This window comes from Balaenoptera borealis, assembly GCF_965194805.1.
Source record: "Balaenoptera borealis genome assembly, chromosome: 2".
In the NCBI taxonomy this organism is placed as follows: domain Eukaryota; kingdom Metazoa; phylum Chordata; class Mammalia; order Artiodactyla; family Balaenopteridae; genus Balaenoptera; species Balaenoptera borealis.
The window spans coordinates 177,794,007-177,812,104 of record NC_138867.1 but is presented as its reverse complement, the minus strand read 5'-3'; the positions used below and the strand labels follow the sequence as shown (position 1 = coordinate 177,812,104).

Genomic DNA, 18,098 nt, shown 5'->3' with positions numbered 1-18,098 from the left:
CTGTGGCCTCAGGACCCTCCAAGGCCAGAGCGTTCCCTGGTGCCCTGCTGGGGCTGGTGTCTTTGCTGAGATCACCCAGATTGCAAGAGGGGATTGCTCCACTCCGTGTGGCCACACTTCCTGCCCCCTGCAAGCCGGCCTCGTGAGTAATTTCTGACCCTTTCCCCTCCCACAGGGACTTCCTTCCCCGAGGTTCAGGAATCGTCACTCGGCGGCCTCTCATCCTGCAGCTCATCTTCTCAAAAACAGGTACGACGGGGTGGCTTGTAGCCCAAACAGGAAACGAACGTGGATGCGGTGCCCAGCGGGAGCCAGGGGCCTTCTGATGAGTCTCGGGTCCTAGGCTGCCGTTTGGGTTTGAATTCACTTTTTCCTTATCTGCAGGGAAGCTGAAGCACAGTTCATTGAGCACCCCCACCCACCCCCAGCATCCTCAGCTGTGACCAGGCCGCCAGGTGCCATATTTCTGGCTCTATCGTAGATGACACGTTTCTGCTGAACACTTGCAAAATCAATAGCAGACATTGTGACATGTCAACCCAAAATGCTTCAGTGCATCTCCCTTTGCAATAAGGACACTCTTTTAACACTCACAGAACCACACCCAAGAAAAGGCATCATTTCTGCCTGTTATCTTACACCCAGTCCATACCCATGTTGCCAATTGTCCCCCAGATATCTTCCCTGGCTGGTTCTACAGCTGCTCTGATCAGTCCCACACTACCCTTCATTGTCGTGTCTCCTCTTTTCATTAGAGCAGCATCCCCACCGTTTCTTTTTAAACTACAACACTGACTTTTGGGAGAGACCCGGCCTGTTGAATATAGAATGGCCCACATGTAGATTTTTTTCTGTCCTCCCCTCGGCGGCCTCCGTTCTTCCCACACAAGTCTGACATAACATGGGCATGTCTCACAGCTTGAAACCCACTTGGCTTCCTTGTAAAGCATCTCAGGTCAGAGGCTGGAGGGGGAGAGGGGAGCCGTTGGGGGTGGGGCCTCTCTTCTCTCCAGAGCCCCCAGGGGTCTCCGTGCTGCTTCCCCACTGACCTGGAATGTCAGCCATGGTCCTTTCCACACTCAGTGTGCCAGCGTCACCACAGGCCATGTTAAACACCCGCACTCTGGGAAGGCAGCTGACATATTCCCATTTTACAGATCGGGAAACTGAGGTTTAAGCAGGTTACCTGCCTTTCACCTGGGATGAGTACCCAGGTGGGGTCAGACCTCAGACTCCACTCTCAGCTGGTTCTAGTCCCTTCATCGCACCTTCATCCTCCGGGCCTTCACCCAATCCGCCTGCAGGAGGGCGGGACACCAGTGAGAGACGGCAGTTGATTGGTCCAGCGCCCACCAGGGGCGAGCCAATGGGCTGCCTCCTCTGGGTTCAGGTGTCCAGTCAGCTGTGCCAGGAAGGGCAGCGGCAAGGCCGCAGGTTTTCAGACGTCTGCGGGATCAGAGTCACATAGGGCTTGGCCCGTTGGGTTTCTGTTTCACATTCAGTAGGTTGGTGGAGGGTGGAGGGGTGAGAATCTGCATTTTTAATGAGTTCCCAGGTCATGCTGATGCTTTTGGCCCCTGACTACATTGGGAAAACCTCTGCCCTGGTGGGTGGGGGCTGAGAGCTAATACTGCCCAGGTTCAGATCCTGGCTTTGTAGCTTACTGGCTGTCTGGCCCCTGGGGAGGGACTGCTGCTCACAGCTGTGTTTCCTGTCTGGACAGTGAAGATAATAATAGTACTGCCTTTGTCGGTTGCCATGAAGACCGTATTATTCAATACACGTACAGCCCGTAGAACAGTGCCTGGCACGCTCCAGGCCCTTGCCGAGGGGTGCCATCCCAATGGCTGTGGTTTTGTGCTTGCTGCCAGCCTGTTTGGGGACAGCTTGCTGTTTGGGGAACAGGTTGGCTGGCTTCCTGCAATAGAAGGTCTGTGGCATTGTCGTGGCGGGAGGGCTCCCCCGTCACCTCCCCAGTGGCTGTCACCCAGCAATAATCCAGTGGGCGCTTGCTGCATGCCACAAGCTGGTGCAGGACTGGGGCACAGTGGTGAGCAGGACCAGGGATGCTGCCACCACCTGTCACCTTGCCTCTTGGTACTTCTTTTAGTGCTGAGGGACAGTGTAGGGGGAGACTTGGGTCGAGAGCAGGAGGGAGACACATAGACGTGGCCCTCACCAGATGCGAATATGTGTGGTGGTGGTGGGGTGACTCGGTCCATCGGTTGGGAGCATCACAGGGCTTCTCGGAGGAAGTGATGTTTGAGCCGAGGCTGACAGGTGCTTTGGGGTGTGTTGCGAGAGGGGAAACTCTCCCTCCTAGCAGAGAGTGGTACGTGTGAACACCGTGAGGCAGTGATGCCCAGTGTGGCCTGCTGGAGGAACTGAAATTCCTTCTGATGGGGGAGAGAGGAGAAGCACGTGACAAGTGACAGCCCTGTGGGAGCACATCTGCCCAGCGCCTGCCCCGGAGGATGCTGAAATCTCCATTCCTGTCACCCCACTTTACAGAGGAGGGAACTGAAGCTTCCAAGCCACTTGCCTGAGGGCACGTGGGAGGGCCATCTTGAAAGCCCAGTCTTAAACTCATTCTGGGGGAGTGTGGCCTTAGGCCGAGGTGTGGTTTGACCAGATCCTGTGGCCACTGGTGAAGAGACCACAGGGACCAGCTCTGGGGCAGGGGGACCCAGGAAGTAGGGATGGGGTGGCAGCCGTGAAGATGGAGACATATAGTTGCATCTTGTTGGGCTGGGGCTGGGGGTGTGTGGGGGGGAGAGGGGTCCAGGGTGTCCCATGTGGGAGTGCTCCTTGCTGTGTCCCAACTTGCACACTCTCCCCCCACAGACCATGGCATTCCCAGTCTCTCTCTCTCTCTTTTTTTTTTTTTGGCTGCGTTGGGTCTTCGTTGCTGCACGCGGGCTTTTTCTAGTTGCAGCGAGCGGGCGCTACTCTTGCTTGCGGTGCACGGGCTTCTCATTGCGGTGGCTTCTCTTGTTGCGGAGCACGGGCTCTAGGCACACAGGCTTCAGTAGTTGTGGCACGCGGGCTCAGTAGTTGCAGCACGCGGGCTCAGTAGTTGCAGCACGCGGACTCTAGAGCTCAGGCTCAGTAGCTGTGGTGCACGGGCTTAGTTGCTCCGTGACATGTGGGATCTTCCTGGACCAGGGCTCGAACCCGTGTCCCCTGCATGGGCAGGAGTATTCTTAACCACTGCACCACCAGGGAAGTCCCTTCTCAGTCTCTTAATGTCCCAAGCAGATGTGAGCTGGGCCTTGGCCGATGCCAGGGAGGCAGCGTGAGCACTCCGAGGGTCCCGGCCCTCCCTGAGCTCAGCCTGTTGGGTGCAGCACACGCGGGGTTGCTATGGTCCAGCTGAGAGGGGAAAGCACAGGGGACTGTGGGAGAGTATACCAGATATTGAATCTACTTTGGACCAGGGGCCCGGGGAGAACATTCTAGGCAGGGCAACAGCCGTGTTGTGAAGCTGTGAGGTGAGGCTGGGGAGGGCCCGGGAGGCAGGTGGCACATCCTGGCAGGTGTGATAACGGGTTCAGGCGTTGGGAACCCGAGTGGCATTCAGGGTGTGGAGAGACCGGCTTAGCCCATCGGCTGTCTTGTGGAGGAGGGATGGACAGGCGCAGGAGTGCAGGTGGGGAGGCCAGGGAGAGGTGGGCCTGGCGCCAGGTGAGAGGTGTTGGGGCCTGGCCCAGGGCGGTGCTGTGGTGGTGAGGGCAGAGTCTACAGTGATCTCGAGGTGGGGAGTCCAGGTGACGGTCACCAAGGCACCAGGGCTGGGGGTGACACTGATAAGAGGGAGGAAGCTGAGCGCAGTGTGGGACTTGGTGATGGCTGGGGCTTTAGAGCTTTCTAGGGGCTATGCGGGGCTGCACTGCTCCTAGAGATTAAAGTTTTGTTCAGGTGCTTCTCAGGAACAGGACTCCAGAGCCAGGCTGCCACCCTTCCTATCCGCGACGTCGGGCAAGTAGCTTCCCTCTCTGTGCCTCGGCCTCCTCATCTGTAGAATGGGGGTGGTAGTGGTGTCTCCCTCGTGGCCCTGGCACCCCACGAGTCTGTGGTGTGGCTGTCGCCTCCTGTAGGGTCTGGAGTCCCTGGTACCATACGTTCCTAATTCTCTGACTTCTGCAGCGCCCAGTGGCGCCCTGCTTCTCCTTGTCCAGGTTGGTCTCAGTGAGCCATGACTTTCAATTGGCTTAGTTTAAAAATTACGTCAGACCGCAGCCACCAGGAAGTTTGGTGGCTCGCGGGGGAACCCTACTCCTCCTTGGGAACCACCCCCGGACCTCGTAAACCCTGGGTGCTGGGGACTGTTCTTGTGTGGAGTGTGCACGAGCCTCCCCTCCCAGCCTTGACCTTGGCCGGTGCTCACAGGAGCCGGAGAGGGGGTGTCAGGGCTTGGCTCTCAGCCTCCTTGAGGCTTCGTGGCTCCCACGGGGCCTTGCTGGCCTCTGGGACCTCACCTCCTCCTGGTGCTACAATCTTCCTCTTCATCCTCAGGACCAGCTCGATTGTTCCCACCTCTGGACCTTCACCCTCACTGTGCGTCCTGCCTGGAACACCCTGCCCCATCCTCCTCCTCCTCCCCCTCCTCCTCCCCTGGGTGAGACCCCCCCCAAAGCCCCTCCACCCCCCCCACCCCCCCGTCACTGCTGCCTTAGTTCTTCTGCAGTGTGCGTTACGAGGCACCATCCTGTTCTCATATTTTCTTTTTTTATTCCCTTAATACATATTTAGTTATTTATTTATTTGTGTCGGGTCTTAGTTGCGGCACGCGGGATCTTTGTTTCCTCATGCAGGATCTTTGTTGCCACATGTGGGCTCCTTTAGTTGCAGCATGTGAGATCTTCACTTGCAGCATGCAGGATCTAGTTCCCTGACTAGGGATTGAACCCAGGCCGCCTGCATTGGGAGTGCGGAGACTTAACACTGGACCACCAGGGAAGTCCCTTGTATTTTCTTTTTAAAATTAATTAATTATCTATTTATCTATCTATTTATTCTTGGCTGCGTTGGGTCCTTGTTGCTGCATGCGGGCTTTCTCTACTTGCGATGAGCGGGGGCTACTCTTCGTTGCGGTGCACAGGCTTCTCATTTCGGTGGCTTCTCTTGTGGCGGAGCACGGGCTCTAGGCGCACGGGCTCAGTAGTTGCGGCACGTGGGCTCTAGGGCATGCAGGCTTCAGTAGTTGTGGCTCGCAGGCTCTAGACCACAGGCTTAGTAGCTGTGGCGCACGGGCTTAGTTGCTCCGTGGCATGTGGGATCTTCCCGGACCAGGGCTTGAACCCGTGTCCCCTGCATTGGCAGGCGGACTCTTACACTGTGCCACCAGGGAAGTCCCCCTCATATTTTCTTGATGGTCCCTCTCTCTCTCCCCCTGCCTCAACATCAGTGCCACCAGAGCAGAGCCGCTGACCTGCTTTGTCCATTGCTCTCTCCTGTGCCCAGCATGGGGTCTGGCACCCAGTAGGTGCTCCATCATCATGGGGCAGGTGCCTAGCTGTGCTCTTAAGGGCTGCTGCTGTGCCCCTTCTCTCCCATGGGAGAGTATCCACGACTGTGTATGCAGCACCTTTCCCTGGCCAGCCTGGCCCTGGCAGGGCCCTTTCTATAAAGCCTATAGACCCTGCCATGGTCGGGGTGTGGCCTTGTGTCTCCATAAGGAAACCAAGCTGGGAGCTGGTGAGGGTCAGGTGGGAGCTGGTCAGGATGGCAGGTTGGGACTGTCACCTTCTCCAGTGTGTGTTTTTTCCCACATCAACAGCCAGTTCTCCAGTTGTCAGTGGACACTGATCCGGTGTCCTCCAATTTAACTCAGTTCTGACACTCCCTACCTGGAGGCAGCATCACGTCCCACAGGTTAAGGGGTCAGTCCCGCCAGACTGTACCCCCGCACCCGCTTCAGATGCCAATCCCAAGTCCAGGCTGTCATCTGTGCTTCTGACCGCCCGGCTCTAGATCAGAGGTTCCTATGCGCCCCTCCTTGGGTTCAATCTATTTTCCAGAGTGGTCCACAGAACTCAGAGAAACATTTTACTCCCCAGATTCCCGGTTCATTATAAAAAGATACGTATAACTCAGGAAGAGCCAGATGGAAGAGATGCATAAGGCAAGGTGTGGGGAAGGGACAAGGAGCTTCTGCGCCCTGTCCGAGCTCGCCACTCTCTCGGCCCCTGCATCTGCTCACCAACCTGGAAGCTCTCTGCACGCCATCCTCTTGGGGTTTTACGGAGGATGTAGGGAATGGTTGATTAAATCATTCCCATTAGTGCTTGATTCAACCTTCAGCCTCTGTTTCCTCCCCGGAGGTCAAGGGGTGGGACTGAAGTTTCCAACCTTCTAATCACAGCTGGCTGGTTTCCCTGATAGCCAGCCCCCATCCTTAGGTGCATTCCAAGCCACCTCATTAACATAAACTTAGGTATGACTGAGAGGGGCTTGTTATGAATATCACTCTTATCACTAGAACATTCCAAGGATTTTAGAAGCTCTGTGTCAGAAGTGGAGGGAAGACCAAATACATATTTCTTATTATAAATCGTAATGTCATACCTTCCCAGTGGCCAGTGTGTCCTAGAATGGGAGGTGTTCACGACTTGTCTCAAATCTGGGGGTGGAGGGGTTGAGGACCACACGGACTCGGAGATGCCACGTGCTTTGCCCCCTTCCTGGTCAGCTGAAAGCTCTGAGGAGTTCCTCAAGTCTGGATCCCTTCGGTTATGTGGTGCTCAGGGTCTCCCAGGTGTCTCTGAGCCCCCAGTTGTTCCTCCTGGGCTGCGTCGGCCAGACCAGCACGTTTGTTGACAGGTTGGGGAAGGCAGACCCCCATCTCCGCTGCCCGGGGTCGGCCTGGTTGTTCTGCTCTTTGTTGTGTTGAGAATGGAGAAGGGATGGGACGTGCTCCCAGAGGTCAGGACAGAACCCTCACACACACCCCTGAAGCACCGAAACCCCAGGGAGCGTTGGAAGTTGCCCTAAGCCCGGCAGCTGAGCTATCTGCACGCTGTCTCTGGGCCTGGCACTATTTGATTGCTTTATCACATCGCTAACCCTGGGCTCTGTGTTGTCCTGTTTCACTGTGGGGAAACTGAGGCGCTCCCACCTCCCTGTCAGCTTCCTGTCACCTCCCCAAGTCATGCTGTGGCGCCTGACTTGCGTTCTCCAGGCCCGAGGGGCTGTTTTTTTAAAAAATTCGTTTTTTTAATGCTTTATCAAGTTTTAGCATTCCGTATTCTTTTTTTTCTGTATAAATTTATTGATTTTATTTGTTTATTTTTGGCTGCATTGGGTCTTCGTTGCTGCACGCCGGCTTTCTCTAGTTTCGGCGAGCGGGAGCTCCTCTTCATTGCGGGCACGTGCTTCTCATTGCGGTGGCTTCTTTTGTTTTGGAGCATGGGCTCTAGGTGTGCGGGCTTCAGTAGTTGTGGCACACAGGCTCAGTAGTTGTGGCTTGCGGGCTGTAGAGCACAGGCTCAGTAGTTGTGGCACACGGGCTTAGTTGCTCCGCGGCATGTGGGATCTTCCCGGACCAGGGCTCGAACCCGTGTCTCCTGCATTGGCAGGTGGATTCTTAACCACTGCACCACCAGCGAAGCCCCCGTATTCTTAAAGATATCCAGTAAATGCTTTCTTCTTATCACACATCTCTCCTATGTTTTTCTTCTTTCTATATCCTTGATCCTTTTTCTTTTTTCTTTTTTTTTTTTTTTGGGCTGCACCACTCGGCTTATGGGATCTTAGTTCCCCGACCAGGGATTGAACCCGGGCCCCCTGCAGTGGAAGCGCAGAGTCCTAACCACTGGACCCCACTTCACGATTCTTAAGCAATGCCAGTGGGCTCGTGGCCTGGTCTGCCTTTGCGGTAGGGAGGGGGATCTTCTGACCATGCCTTCGTGGGCCTCCATGAGCTCCTTTAAAATGGGAGGCCCCAAAAAAAAAAAAAAAAAATGGGAGGCCCCAAAGACCTCATGAGAAACCAGGTTGAGGAACTGTGGCCTCTGTCATGGGGCTGCTTCCTTGTGCCCGGGGTGGAGGTGGGTGGGCTGACCCCAAGAAGGTGGTGGCGTGTACTTGTCACCTCCCTTCTTAGGGCACCTTTTTTTGCTTTTGGCCGTGCCGAGCGGCATTCAGGATCTTACTTCTCCGACCAGGGATCGAACCCATGCTCCCTGCATTGGGAGCACAGAGTCTTAACCACTGGACCACCGGGGAAGTCCTGAGGGCACCTTCTTGAAGGGCATGCCTGGGGGATGCCCGAGGCGGGGTGTTGGCTACTGAACACAGTGGGGACCCACATGGGAGTCATGGGGTGGGGGAAGTCCTCCTACGCTTCGGCACCTAATGCTTTGTAACAGGCCACCTAGTAATTAAGTTTTATTAAGCAATTACTATGCACCAGGCACTGTGGAGTACAGAGACCAAAACCAAGTCCCTCGCAGTCCCTTCTTGCAGCTCTGACTTTAGCAGGGGACACACAAGCACGTGGTGAGTCAGTGGGAGGAGTGCCGCGAAGGGCCGGCTGGTCTGGGTGGGCCTCCCCGAGCAGAGTTGTTTAGAGCCAAGACCTGAAGGAGGCAGGGAACAAGTCCTGGGTGGAGGGCAGGACCTCCTTCTAGAAAACAACTGCAGGTGCATTCACTGACCCCATGGGACGCCGGCGGGATGCCCTGCTGTGGCTAAGGGTGGCTGGCTCCTCCGAGGTGGCAGCTCAGCTGCTCGCCGAGCGCCCGCTTTATCCTTGATTCCCGCTGTGCCCTGGGCTGGTCCCGTGGAGCCTCCGGGGACCGATCACACGTGGCTGGCCCTCCTTCCAGGGAAGCCTAATGCCGGGCTCCGGTGGGAGGCCCGTGTGGCCGTCGAAATGCTGTGGCAGGGCCCAGGGACCTGAGGGACTGGCTTTGTTATCTGAGCACAAGGAAAGGAAGGTTTGAAAACGCTGCAGCTGCTCTGGGGATAGACCAGCGCTGCAGCGGGGCCCGGGGACCAGGGCAGGCGGAGCTGGTGGTGGCTCGGCCTGGGCTGCTGGGGATGAGTTGAGAGGGCGCTCTCCAGGCGTTGCAGGCCGTTAGCTCAGCCTCAAGGCCTCTGAATTATTCTTTGAGACCGTACATGGTTAAAAAAATCACCTCCCCCATCCAAGCACTTACCGGGCTGTGGAAACCCAGGCTAAACACTCTGCCTATTTGTCATATTTTAATTTTCCTCATGGGGAAACTGAGGCACAGAGGGGGAGCCTGGCCAGTGGGCATCCCCCCACCTTCTCTGCATCTCCCGTAGACTCCCCTGTGTCCAGAGCATCCTCAGGGCGTGGGGAAATGTCTCCACTTCAGAAAGATCATGCGGGCATGAGGTAGGCCAGGACTGAGTCGGGCAGGCCACCCCTCCAGGAGACCCCTCCTAGTTCCTGGTACGTTGAGTCTCTTTTCTGAGCGCCTCTGGCACCTGCTGTGACATGCTTGTGCCGAGTCCATCTTCCTCATCAGACCAGGACCCTGGCTCTGGGCTGGACCTGTGCCGTCAAGAAGTGCATTGGGAAGGAGGGAGGGAGGGGGAGATAGCAGGTGGTCCCGTCAGACCCTGTTCCTGTCTAGTCTCCCGTATATTCAGCTTGGTGGCCGTGGCGGTGCTGGGCCACCTCACGGAAGCTGGAGCAGGGACCATACTACCTTTCCGGCAGTCATTTTAGTTGTAAACATAATTACAGAGCACCTACTGTGTGCTCAGAGTACTGTGCCCCGGGGACACAGAACAACACAGATTCAGATCCCTGCCCCGTGGGGTGGACCTTCTCCTGGGGATCAGAGAAAATACATAGGCTGACAAGGTAAACCATATTAGAAGGTGGCAGGTACTTGGACGATCCTAAGGAAGGGAAGGGGGAAAGAGACTGAGGAGGTTTGTCATCTCACTTTGGGGTCAGAGCAGGCCTCACGGAGAAAGAGAGGTGACATTCAAGCAGAAACCTAAAGGGGGAGAGGGAGGGACCCGTAAGGGTATCTGTAGGCAGTGAGAAGAGCCAGTGCAAAGGCCCTGAGGCAGGAGTGGAGGGCTTGGAGTGTGAGAAACCAGGCAAGCCAGTGTAGCTGGAGGGGAGTGAGTTGGGGTCAGAAGTTGGGGGGAAGGAAATTTTGTAGGGCCCTGCGACATGTGGTGAAGACTTCAGCTCTTTTTTTGGGGTCGGGGGGCCGCACTGTGCGGCATGTGGGATCTTAGTTCCCGGACCGGGGATCGAACCCGCGCCCCTTGCATTGCAAGTGCGGAGTCTTCACCCCTGGACCGCCAGGGAAGTCCCAAGACTTTGGCTTTTACTGGGGTGAGGTGGGAGCTATGGAGGGTTTCAAGGAGCAGAGGCTGAGGTGTGGCTTTAAGAGGGTCAGTGCTTGTGGGCGGAGAGGAAGGAGGGTTGGCAGAACCTTTGTTATTTGGTATGAGCCTGGAATCTAGCCCATGGTTCCAAAGTGACGAGGAACCCAGCAAAGAAGGCAGGTTGTGAGGGATGGGCCTGGCTGAATCCTTGACCTTCCCGTTAGGCACAGAGGGTACGGTTTCTGCTGTCCGCTGACCCTCTGGGGAAGAAGTTGTGGCTCTCCTGCACCATCTCCTGCACATCTTTCACTCACACAAAGGCACAAAGGGTTTGGCAGAAGAGAAGGCTGCCACACACACTAGGCTCTGGGAGGCTACAGCTGGCAGGTCCTGGTCCCATAAACACAATCCGGGGTGACCTGGCTCTGCCAGGGGAGGACGTCCAAGATGCACAATGGCGTTCCAGGTGGCGTGGAATCAGGGAAGGCTCCCTGGAAGAGGCAACAGGCAGGCCGGCCTGGCAGGGCAGAGGTGTGCAAGGGACAGGGCCTGTGTCCTGGTCCGCAGCCCCTTTCCCATCCTCCATTCCCCTGCACTCTAGGAAGGGGGATGGTACCTTGCAAGTGCTGAGCCCAGGGCCTTGAGCCGGAAGAGAGCTGAGGTTTGCTGTGGGGGTTGGAGGACTGTTCCATTTGTGGTGGCTGCTGCAGGAAGAGCAGCGGAGTATTTCCTCTTGTCCCTGTGGAGGGCTGGAGCACGACCGTCCTTGGGCACTGGGTCAGCTGAAGGGGGTGGGGTGGTTGATCCTGTACCCTCCAGCCAGCGTCTTCCTTGCCCTGCTCCCGAGTGGCCAGTGCCCACATTGGGTAAGATCCTCAGTGATCTGAGCGCGGAGTCCCCCTGACCCCCGCAGCAGAGGTTAGAGAGGTGAGGAGCCTGTCTGTGGCCTCACAGAGGCCATGTGACTCGAGAGCCACCGTCTGGAGACAGATTATCTGAACTCCAAATCCCAGCTCCGCCACTGAGCTTGAGCCAGGTTGCATCACTTCTCTGGCCTCAGTTTCCCTGTCTGTGATATGGGCATTATGGAGGTGCCTACCTGCTAAGGTGCTCACTTGTGAGGAACAGATGGGACCACACGCAGGGCCTGGCCAGAGCAAGCAAGGCCTGACTGTTGGCCATAGTTTGTTCGGTTATGGTGATGGGATGGCGAACCGCTTTGCATTCATTTCTTTCTGCTGTGTTCCACCTCTGGGTAGAGATTCTTCACCTGCCTGGCCTTTCTCTGTCACAGGGGTCTTTCTCCATCCTTTCTTCTGATGCAGCTGGTGGTAACACTGTGCTGTGATTTATGTAGCCAGGTCTCCTCCTGGTGGACATTGAGGCAATTTCTAGTCTTTTACTGTGAGAAACAGCGCTGCAGTGTACATCTTTGCATCTCTGCCGTGGACCAGTTCTTTAGGCTGTTTGCCAGTGAGACTTACTTCCCTCTTTTCAGCATCACTTGCAGGAGCCGTGATCTCTGGGCCTAGAAGATCCCCCCTCCCCAACATATACTGTGAAAATTCAAACACATGGAAAAGTCAGCAATTGTACGGTGAATGCCTATAGACTCAGCACCTACGTCCTGCGATGAACATTTTTTCTTCCTGCTTTATCCACATTGTGCTTTGGATTTCTCTGCCTTGATGATAGGACCAGCACTATCGTTAGTCACTTTTTTTTTTTTTAATTTATTTATTTTAGGCTGTGTTGGGTCTTCGTTGCTGTGCGCGGGCTTCTCATTGCGGTGGCTTCTCGTTGAGGAGCACGGGCTCTAGGCACGTGGGCTTCAGTAGTTGTGGCACACGGGCTCAGTAGTTGTGGCTCACGGGCTCTAGAGCGCAGGCTCAGTAGTTGTGGCGCACAGGCTTAGTTGCTCCACGGCATGTGGGATCTTCCCGGACCAGGGCTTGAACCCGTGTCCCCTGCATTGGCAGGCGGATTCTTAACCACTGCGCCACCAGGGAAGCCCCGTTAGTCACTTTTATTTCCCTTCATCTCAGTGTCAATAACGGCTTTCAGACACCCTGGGCTCAGAAGGCCTGAAGAAGCCAGAAAGCATTTCTCCTGAGGGGTTCACGTCTAGGTTGGGGGGCCCCATGAACAGCCAGGAGGGGCGGACGGGCAGCGAGGTGGGCTTTCGTGAGGCCAGTGGTGCTGCCTGTTCCCCATCCTGTGCAGGTGCCCTGGGGAAGGAGGACGATGAGTTCCAGGGACACGCACTGGGGATCTCGCCTGGCTAGAGGGCGCTGGCGGCTCAGGATCCCACCAGGGCAGCGGCTTGCGGCCCTTTTGACTTGAGATTCTGCATCACGACCCAGGACCATCTCGTGTGATATAACACGGAAGCAGAAGCTTCATCAAACGTGCATCACCGCGCTCTGGGTGATGCACGCCAATCCTTCGTATTCTGTTCATCAAGAAAAAGAATAAGTGCTGGTCACACCCACCTGTCGGTTGTTGTCTTTTGTTTTTTGTGGGGTTTTTTTTGTTTTGTTTTTGATTTTTTTTTTATACTCATAATATGTCATGACGTGTTGTTTTGCAGAATGCTTCATGAGAATGTCCATTCCACAGAGTCAGGATTTTTGCCCGTTTTGTACCTTGTGGAATCCCTGAGGTCTAGAAGGGGATATGGTCTATAGGAGGGCCCCCCTCAAATACTTGTCAAGAGAATGAATCTGTTGCTCCCCAAATTCCTGGGAGGCCTGGAACTGATTCTTCACTTCCTCTGCTTGACAAAGCACCTGTCCCAGAAGGCCATCTGTTCCCCCGCACACAGCGAGACCGCTTCTCTTTCTCATTTGGAGCATCTTTCTTCCCTTTTCAGAATATGCCGAGTTTTTGCACTGCAAGTCCAAAAAGTTTACAGACTTTGATGAAGTCCGACAGGAGATTGAAGCCGAGACCGACAGGGTCACGGGGACCAACAAAGGCATCTCCCCAGTGCCCATCAACCTGCGGGTCTACTCACCACACGGTAGGCAACAGGGACCCCTCACATACGGGGGCAGCGGAAGGCTGACTGTCAAGAATACGGCCCCTCCCATTTCTCGTCACACACAACACAGCGCTCTTGATCCGTATCTTCCCACGTCTCATCTCAGCTCTAAGAGAAACAGCATGCCAGGGAGACTGTCGGGAGTGGTGGAGTCTGGGGTGAATTGCAGCTCGTATATTCCTTTTAAAGGGGCGGCCACGGCTCGGCTCCCAGGTGAATGGTGGCCACACAGTGATGCCAGCCCAAGGCAACCAGGTCTTCTGGTTCTTCAAGAGGAGCCAGGAAGCCAGATTTTTCTGCAGAACGTCCCGATTTTAAAACTGCATCATTTAAACAGAGCAAGCAGCCTGTAGCCATGTATAACCTCTGACCCAGAGGCATGGATTGCTAACTTAAATGGTATTTGGTGAATATTGCAGCCGACTCTTAATACCTCAGTATGGGTTCTTTGTGATGAGTTTATTTATTTGTTTATTTATTTATTGGCCGCACCACTTGGCTTGTGGGATATTAGTTCCCCAACCAGGGATTGAACCCACGCCCTCGGCAGTGAAAGTGCAGAGTCCTAACCACTGGACCGCCAGGCAATTCCCAGTTTATTTATTTTTGAATAAATGATGCCTGTACATGGCTCATATTCAAGTTATAAAAGGGTGTATCCAGCGAAAACCTACCTTGCCCTCCAAAATTAGAAATATATTTCATGTTCTCGAAATGATACATAATGCCTATGTAGGCAGTTATGAACATGTATGTATATATCGTGTATGTGTGTTTCACAACTTTTACTCAAATCGTAGCATGGTATAAAAGTCATTGATGCCTCTTTTTTGTATGAGTGCATCTCAGAGTGTGTTTCTTACCAGAGTATCATCTTTTTGTTTTTAATAGTTCCTTGGTATTGGCTGAATCGATGGGCTGAAATTTATTCAGGCATCGAGAGTAATTCCAGTCTGCAAATGCAAATGTCCAGATTTAAAACTGTATCGCTGATAATAACTATTAATGGAGTATAACTTTAAAAAATTGTGAATCACTATATTATATGCTTGTAACTTATATGATATTGTACTTCAACTATACTTCAGTAAAAAAAAAAAATAGTCACTTCATTGAAAAAACAAAGCTGTCTCACTGAAATAGAGTACAGAAGGGTGTCTATAAGATGGGATTCCTAGGAGGGAGGGATCCAGTTGGAGCGCAGGAGACATCCTGAGGCCTGACCCCCAGCGCTTGGAGAAGTGGGCCAGGTCCCTGCAGGGCTGGGCGTGCCTCCCCTGCCCTGGCTCTGACAGCCTCTCCCTCTGCTTTCCCTCCCAGTGTTGAACCTGACCCTCATCGACCTCCCGGGCATCACCAAGGTGCCTGTGGGGGACCAGCCCGCAGACATCGAGTACCAGATCAAGGACATGATCCTGCAGTTCATCAGCCGGGAGAGCAGCCTCATCCTCGCCGTGACCCCCGCCAACATGGACCTGGCCAACTCGGATGCCCTCAAGCTGGCCAAGGAGGTCGACCCCCAAGGTACCCCCCGAGCCCCCACGGCAGCAGCTCCCTCTTCCCGGCGCCTTGGAGCATCACGACTTGCCCCACATCCTCGATTCCACGTCACTGGCGTTCCCTTTGGCGCACAGCCTCCCCAGGAAAAGGCCCGGGACACAGAATTTCCCATGAGGGCTAGCAGTTCCGGGGGCCATCCCTTGGGAGGCCAGTGTGTGGCGGTTGGCATTGCTCCTTGGAAAGCTGGTCCCTGCTTCGCCTGTGCAGAAAGCTAGTCCAAGGGGGTGGGAAGAGGGCAGCCCTCCTTGGGCACAGATGCGAGTCCAAATCCCACCTCTAGAAGTTCCTCTTCCTCCCCGAGGCTTGGTCCCTCCTGTCGAAGTGGCAACAGCAGTCCTAACTTGTAGAGCTGTCAAAGAGGACCGGAGGTCTCGCCATCACTGTTCCGGGGGTCCGGCAGGGAAGGTGAAAGGATGACGAGTTAATGAAGCCAGTTGGGGCTGGAGGGAGTGGTGGAGACTGGGGCATCTGTGGCCCAGGGCCTTCGTTCAGTAAATGTCAGTTAAGCCCCGGCTACATGCCAGGCTCTGTTTCGGCCTTGGGAACCCTGCAGGGGACAAAATTGAGAGGAGTCCCTGCCACCAGCGAACTGATATTCCAGTGGGGGCGACAGAATCCCCCACTGGAAATAAGCAAGTGGAGTAACTTCCGGTAGTGGTAAGCACTGGATGGAAATAGAACCCACTGAGAGAGGCTGGGGTGGAAATGGGTGCATTCACGGGCTTTTGAAGACGTGAGGTTCTGGGCAAGATCAGAATGAGAAAAAGAGGCAAAACCCAGGAAAACGGTCAGTGGGTACTAAAGAGCGGGGGTGCCCAGGACACAGCAGGGAGGCCGGTGTGGCCAGAGCAGAGTGAGCTAAAGGGAGGGCGCGGGAGCGAGGGCGGAGAGGGGCCAGGACCAGTCGAGCAGGCCCCGTGGGCTGCGGTGGGGAGCTGGGTGTGCTCTGAGAGCGGCGGGGTGGGGGTGGGGGTGGTTAGCAGAGTACGACACACACCGAAATACATTCTCCAAATTGTCCGCCGACTGCCTGGATCCCACAGTGTTTTGGAAGGAGTTGGGGACCAGTGTGGAGTTGGGGGAGACAGGCTCTGTGGCTCATGCCCCCTAGTTTGTAGGCCTGGGGGACAGTCGGCGAAGGGGGCTCCTTTCCCGCCGGGAGTGTGAGCTCCCCAGAGCTCGGGGCTCTGGCAGCTCTTCCCCAGGGCCATCCCGGTGTGCCTTCCTGGGAGGGGCCGCCCTGCCCGCAGCGCCCCCCCCCAGGCTTTCCTGCCCCCTAGTCCAGTCCCGGGAAACAGCGTGTGACCGTGACCGCAGAGGCAAGATCAGGCAGTGAGGAGGTGCAGCTGAAAACAGTCAGGTGAACTTGATGCTGGCATTCTTCCAGAAAAAAGTCGCTTTCTAACTTTGGAAGTATTCATGATAATTATCCCCAAAATGTCATCATTGTAAAATGTAGAGCCTAACATGTGACAGCTCCTCTCCCCCTGCAGATACTGGTGGCCACACTGGTCAAATATTCTCTCAGAGTTTGTTCTTCCACGTAAAGTCACATTTTTAGAAATGGGATGGTCTTTCCTTATTTTTCTGTAGTGTGTGTGTGTTTGCCTGTTACCGTAGGGACATAGGTCTGTAGCCATCCACCGTGCGGCCCATTGCTGTCTTTTTTTTTGTTCTTGAACATTTGGGTTGTTTCTGAGCTTTTAGGAACAGTGCTTCAGTGAGATTGGACATTTCTAATAAAGTAGATGCCCCCAGACCCCCTCCCCAGTCATATCTCTCTACCTTGGGCTGCCTCTACCCTCCCCAAGCTTTGTGGGTGCTTGCAGTGGGGGCTCCTTTGCCCTCCGGAAAGGTGATGCCAGCTCATACTCTCAGCAGAACGTGAGCAGGCAGGGGCCGCAGGGAAGGTACGGCCGTCACCTCTTCGACGCCCACCTTAGCACCCCCCAGAGATCTCCCTGGGCTTCCCTCTGTGATGTCTCTCTCTCTCTCTCTCTCTCTCTCTCTCTCTCTCACACACACACACACACACACACACGGCTAGCACAGAGGGTCCCTCAGGCACCAGCAGGGGCAGTTGATCGAAGGGCCCTCAGGCACCAGCAGGGACAGTTGATCGATCTGCAGGGTTCCCTCAATTCTGGGCAACTTGGGACGAAGAGGAATTCCATGGGGTGGTTTCCAGAGTGGAATTTTGGCCATTCAGATGAGAGGTAACCCTAGAGACAATTGTCACGGGTTAGCGTGTTACGTTGCATGCCACTCAGCACAGCATGGAGATTCTGACCTGGGGTTCAAGTTCGATGAGGTTGCCCCCTGATGCTGCAGCAAGACGCCGTCTCTGGTCGTACTAGTGATGACGGTGGCCAGCGTTTATTGATTGAACATTTGCCACGTGCCAGGTTTATCCTCATGGACGACCCCCTGAGATTGGTGTGTTACTGCCTTCATCTGACATGAGGGAAACTAGGGTCCAGGCAGGTGACGTTATGGTTTGTCCCGGGTCACACGGCCTGGAAGTGGGGGGGTGGGGTCCAGCTGGGACCCAGGTGGCCCGGGGTTGCCAGCCCGTGCTCCTTCCTCATGGCGCCCTCTGACCTCTGTGCTCTTTCAGGCCTGCGGACCATCGGCGTCATCACCAAGCTCGACCTGATGGATGAAGGCACTGATGCCAGGGACATCCTGGAGAACAAGCTGCTCCCCTTGAGAAGAGGTGCGGCCCGGGAGGGCCGTGGGGGCTACAGGGCAGGGGAGGGCAGGCAAGATGGGTGGGCTTGAGCAGCAGGAGAGCTGGTGCACCTTTGCTTTCGGAAAATGATTTGTTTTGTTATCTTTACTGAAACCCCAGCAGATGCTCACAGATACATTCACCATCCCATTTCCCCACTGCCCAGAAGTAACTGCTTTTCTGTTCCATTGTGGAACCTTCTTTTTTTTTTCCTGCCCGAGTGAACACAGGTAGCTTTTTCTTCTGATTTGCGTGCATTCATTTTTCAGTTACACAGTGAACGCCTACTCATTTTGGCAACAGAAAACAAGTGTCCAGAAGAAGGAAACTGAAATCATCCGCAGTGCAACTTCTCCCCCTATTTAATACTCTGTGGTTCTCCTTCCCAGGAGTTCCCGAGGATTTGTAACTTTTCTTGATGTTCAATACTTGCTTTCAAACATT

The 18,098-nt window shown here is 55.0% G+C and overlaps 1 protein-coding gene across 14 annotated transcripts in view; it reads left to right on the top strand.

The window, feature by feature from the left end:
* The window catches only part of DNM2 (dynamin 2), a 92,481-nt gene that overhangs the window by 32,032 nt on the left and 42,351 nt on the right, over positions 1 to 18,098 (top strand). For 13 of the 14 annotated variants that reach the window (XM_082380192.1, XM_082380191.1, XM_082380201.1 and 10 more), the window contains exons 2-5: positions 176 to 249; positions 13,193 to 13,342; positions 14,684 to 14,887; positions 17,541 to 17,639. In XM_082380192.1, the coding sequence (XP_082236318.1) occupies positions 176 to 249; positions 13,193 to 13,342; positions 14,684 to 14,887; positions 17,541 to 17,639 (527 nt within the window). The remainder of the gene's footprint in view (positions 1 to 175; positions 250 to 13,192; positions 13,343 to 14,683; positions 14,888 to 17,540; positions 17,640 to 18,098) is intronic. The other variant, XM_082380193.1, reaches the window with a different exon arrangement.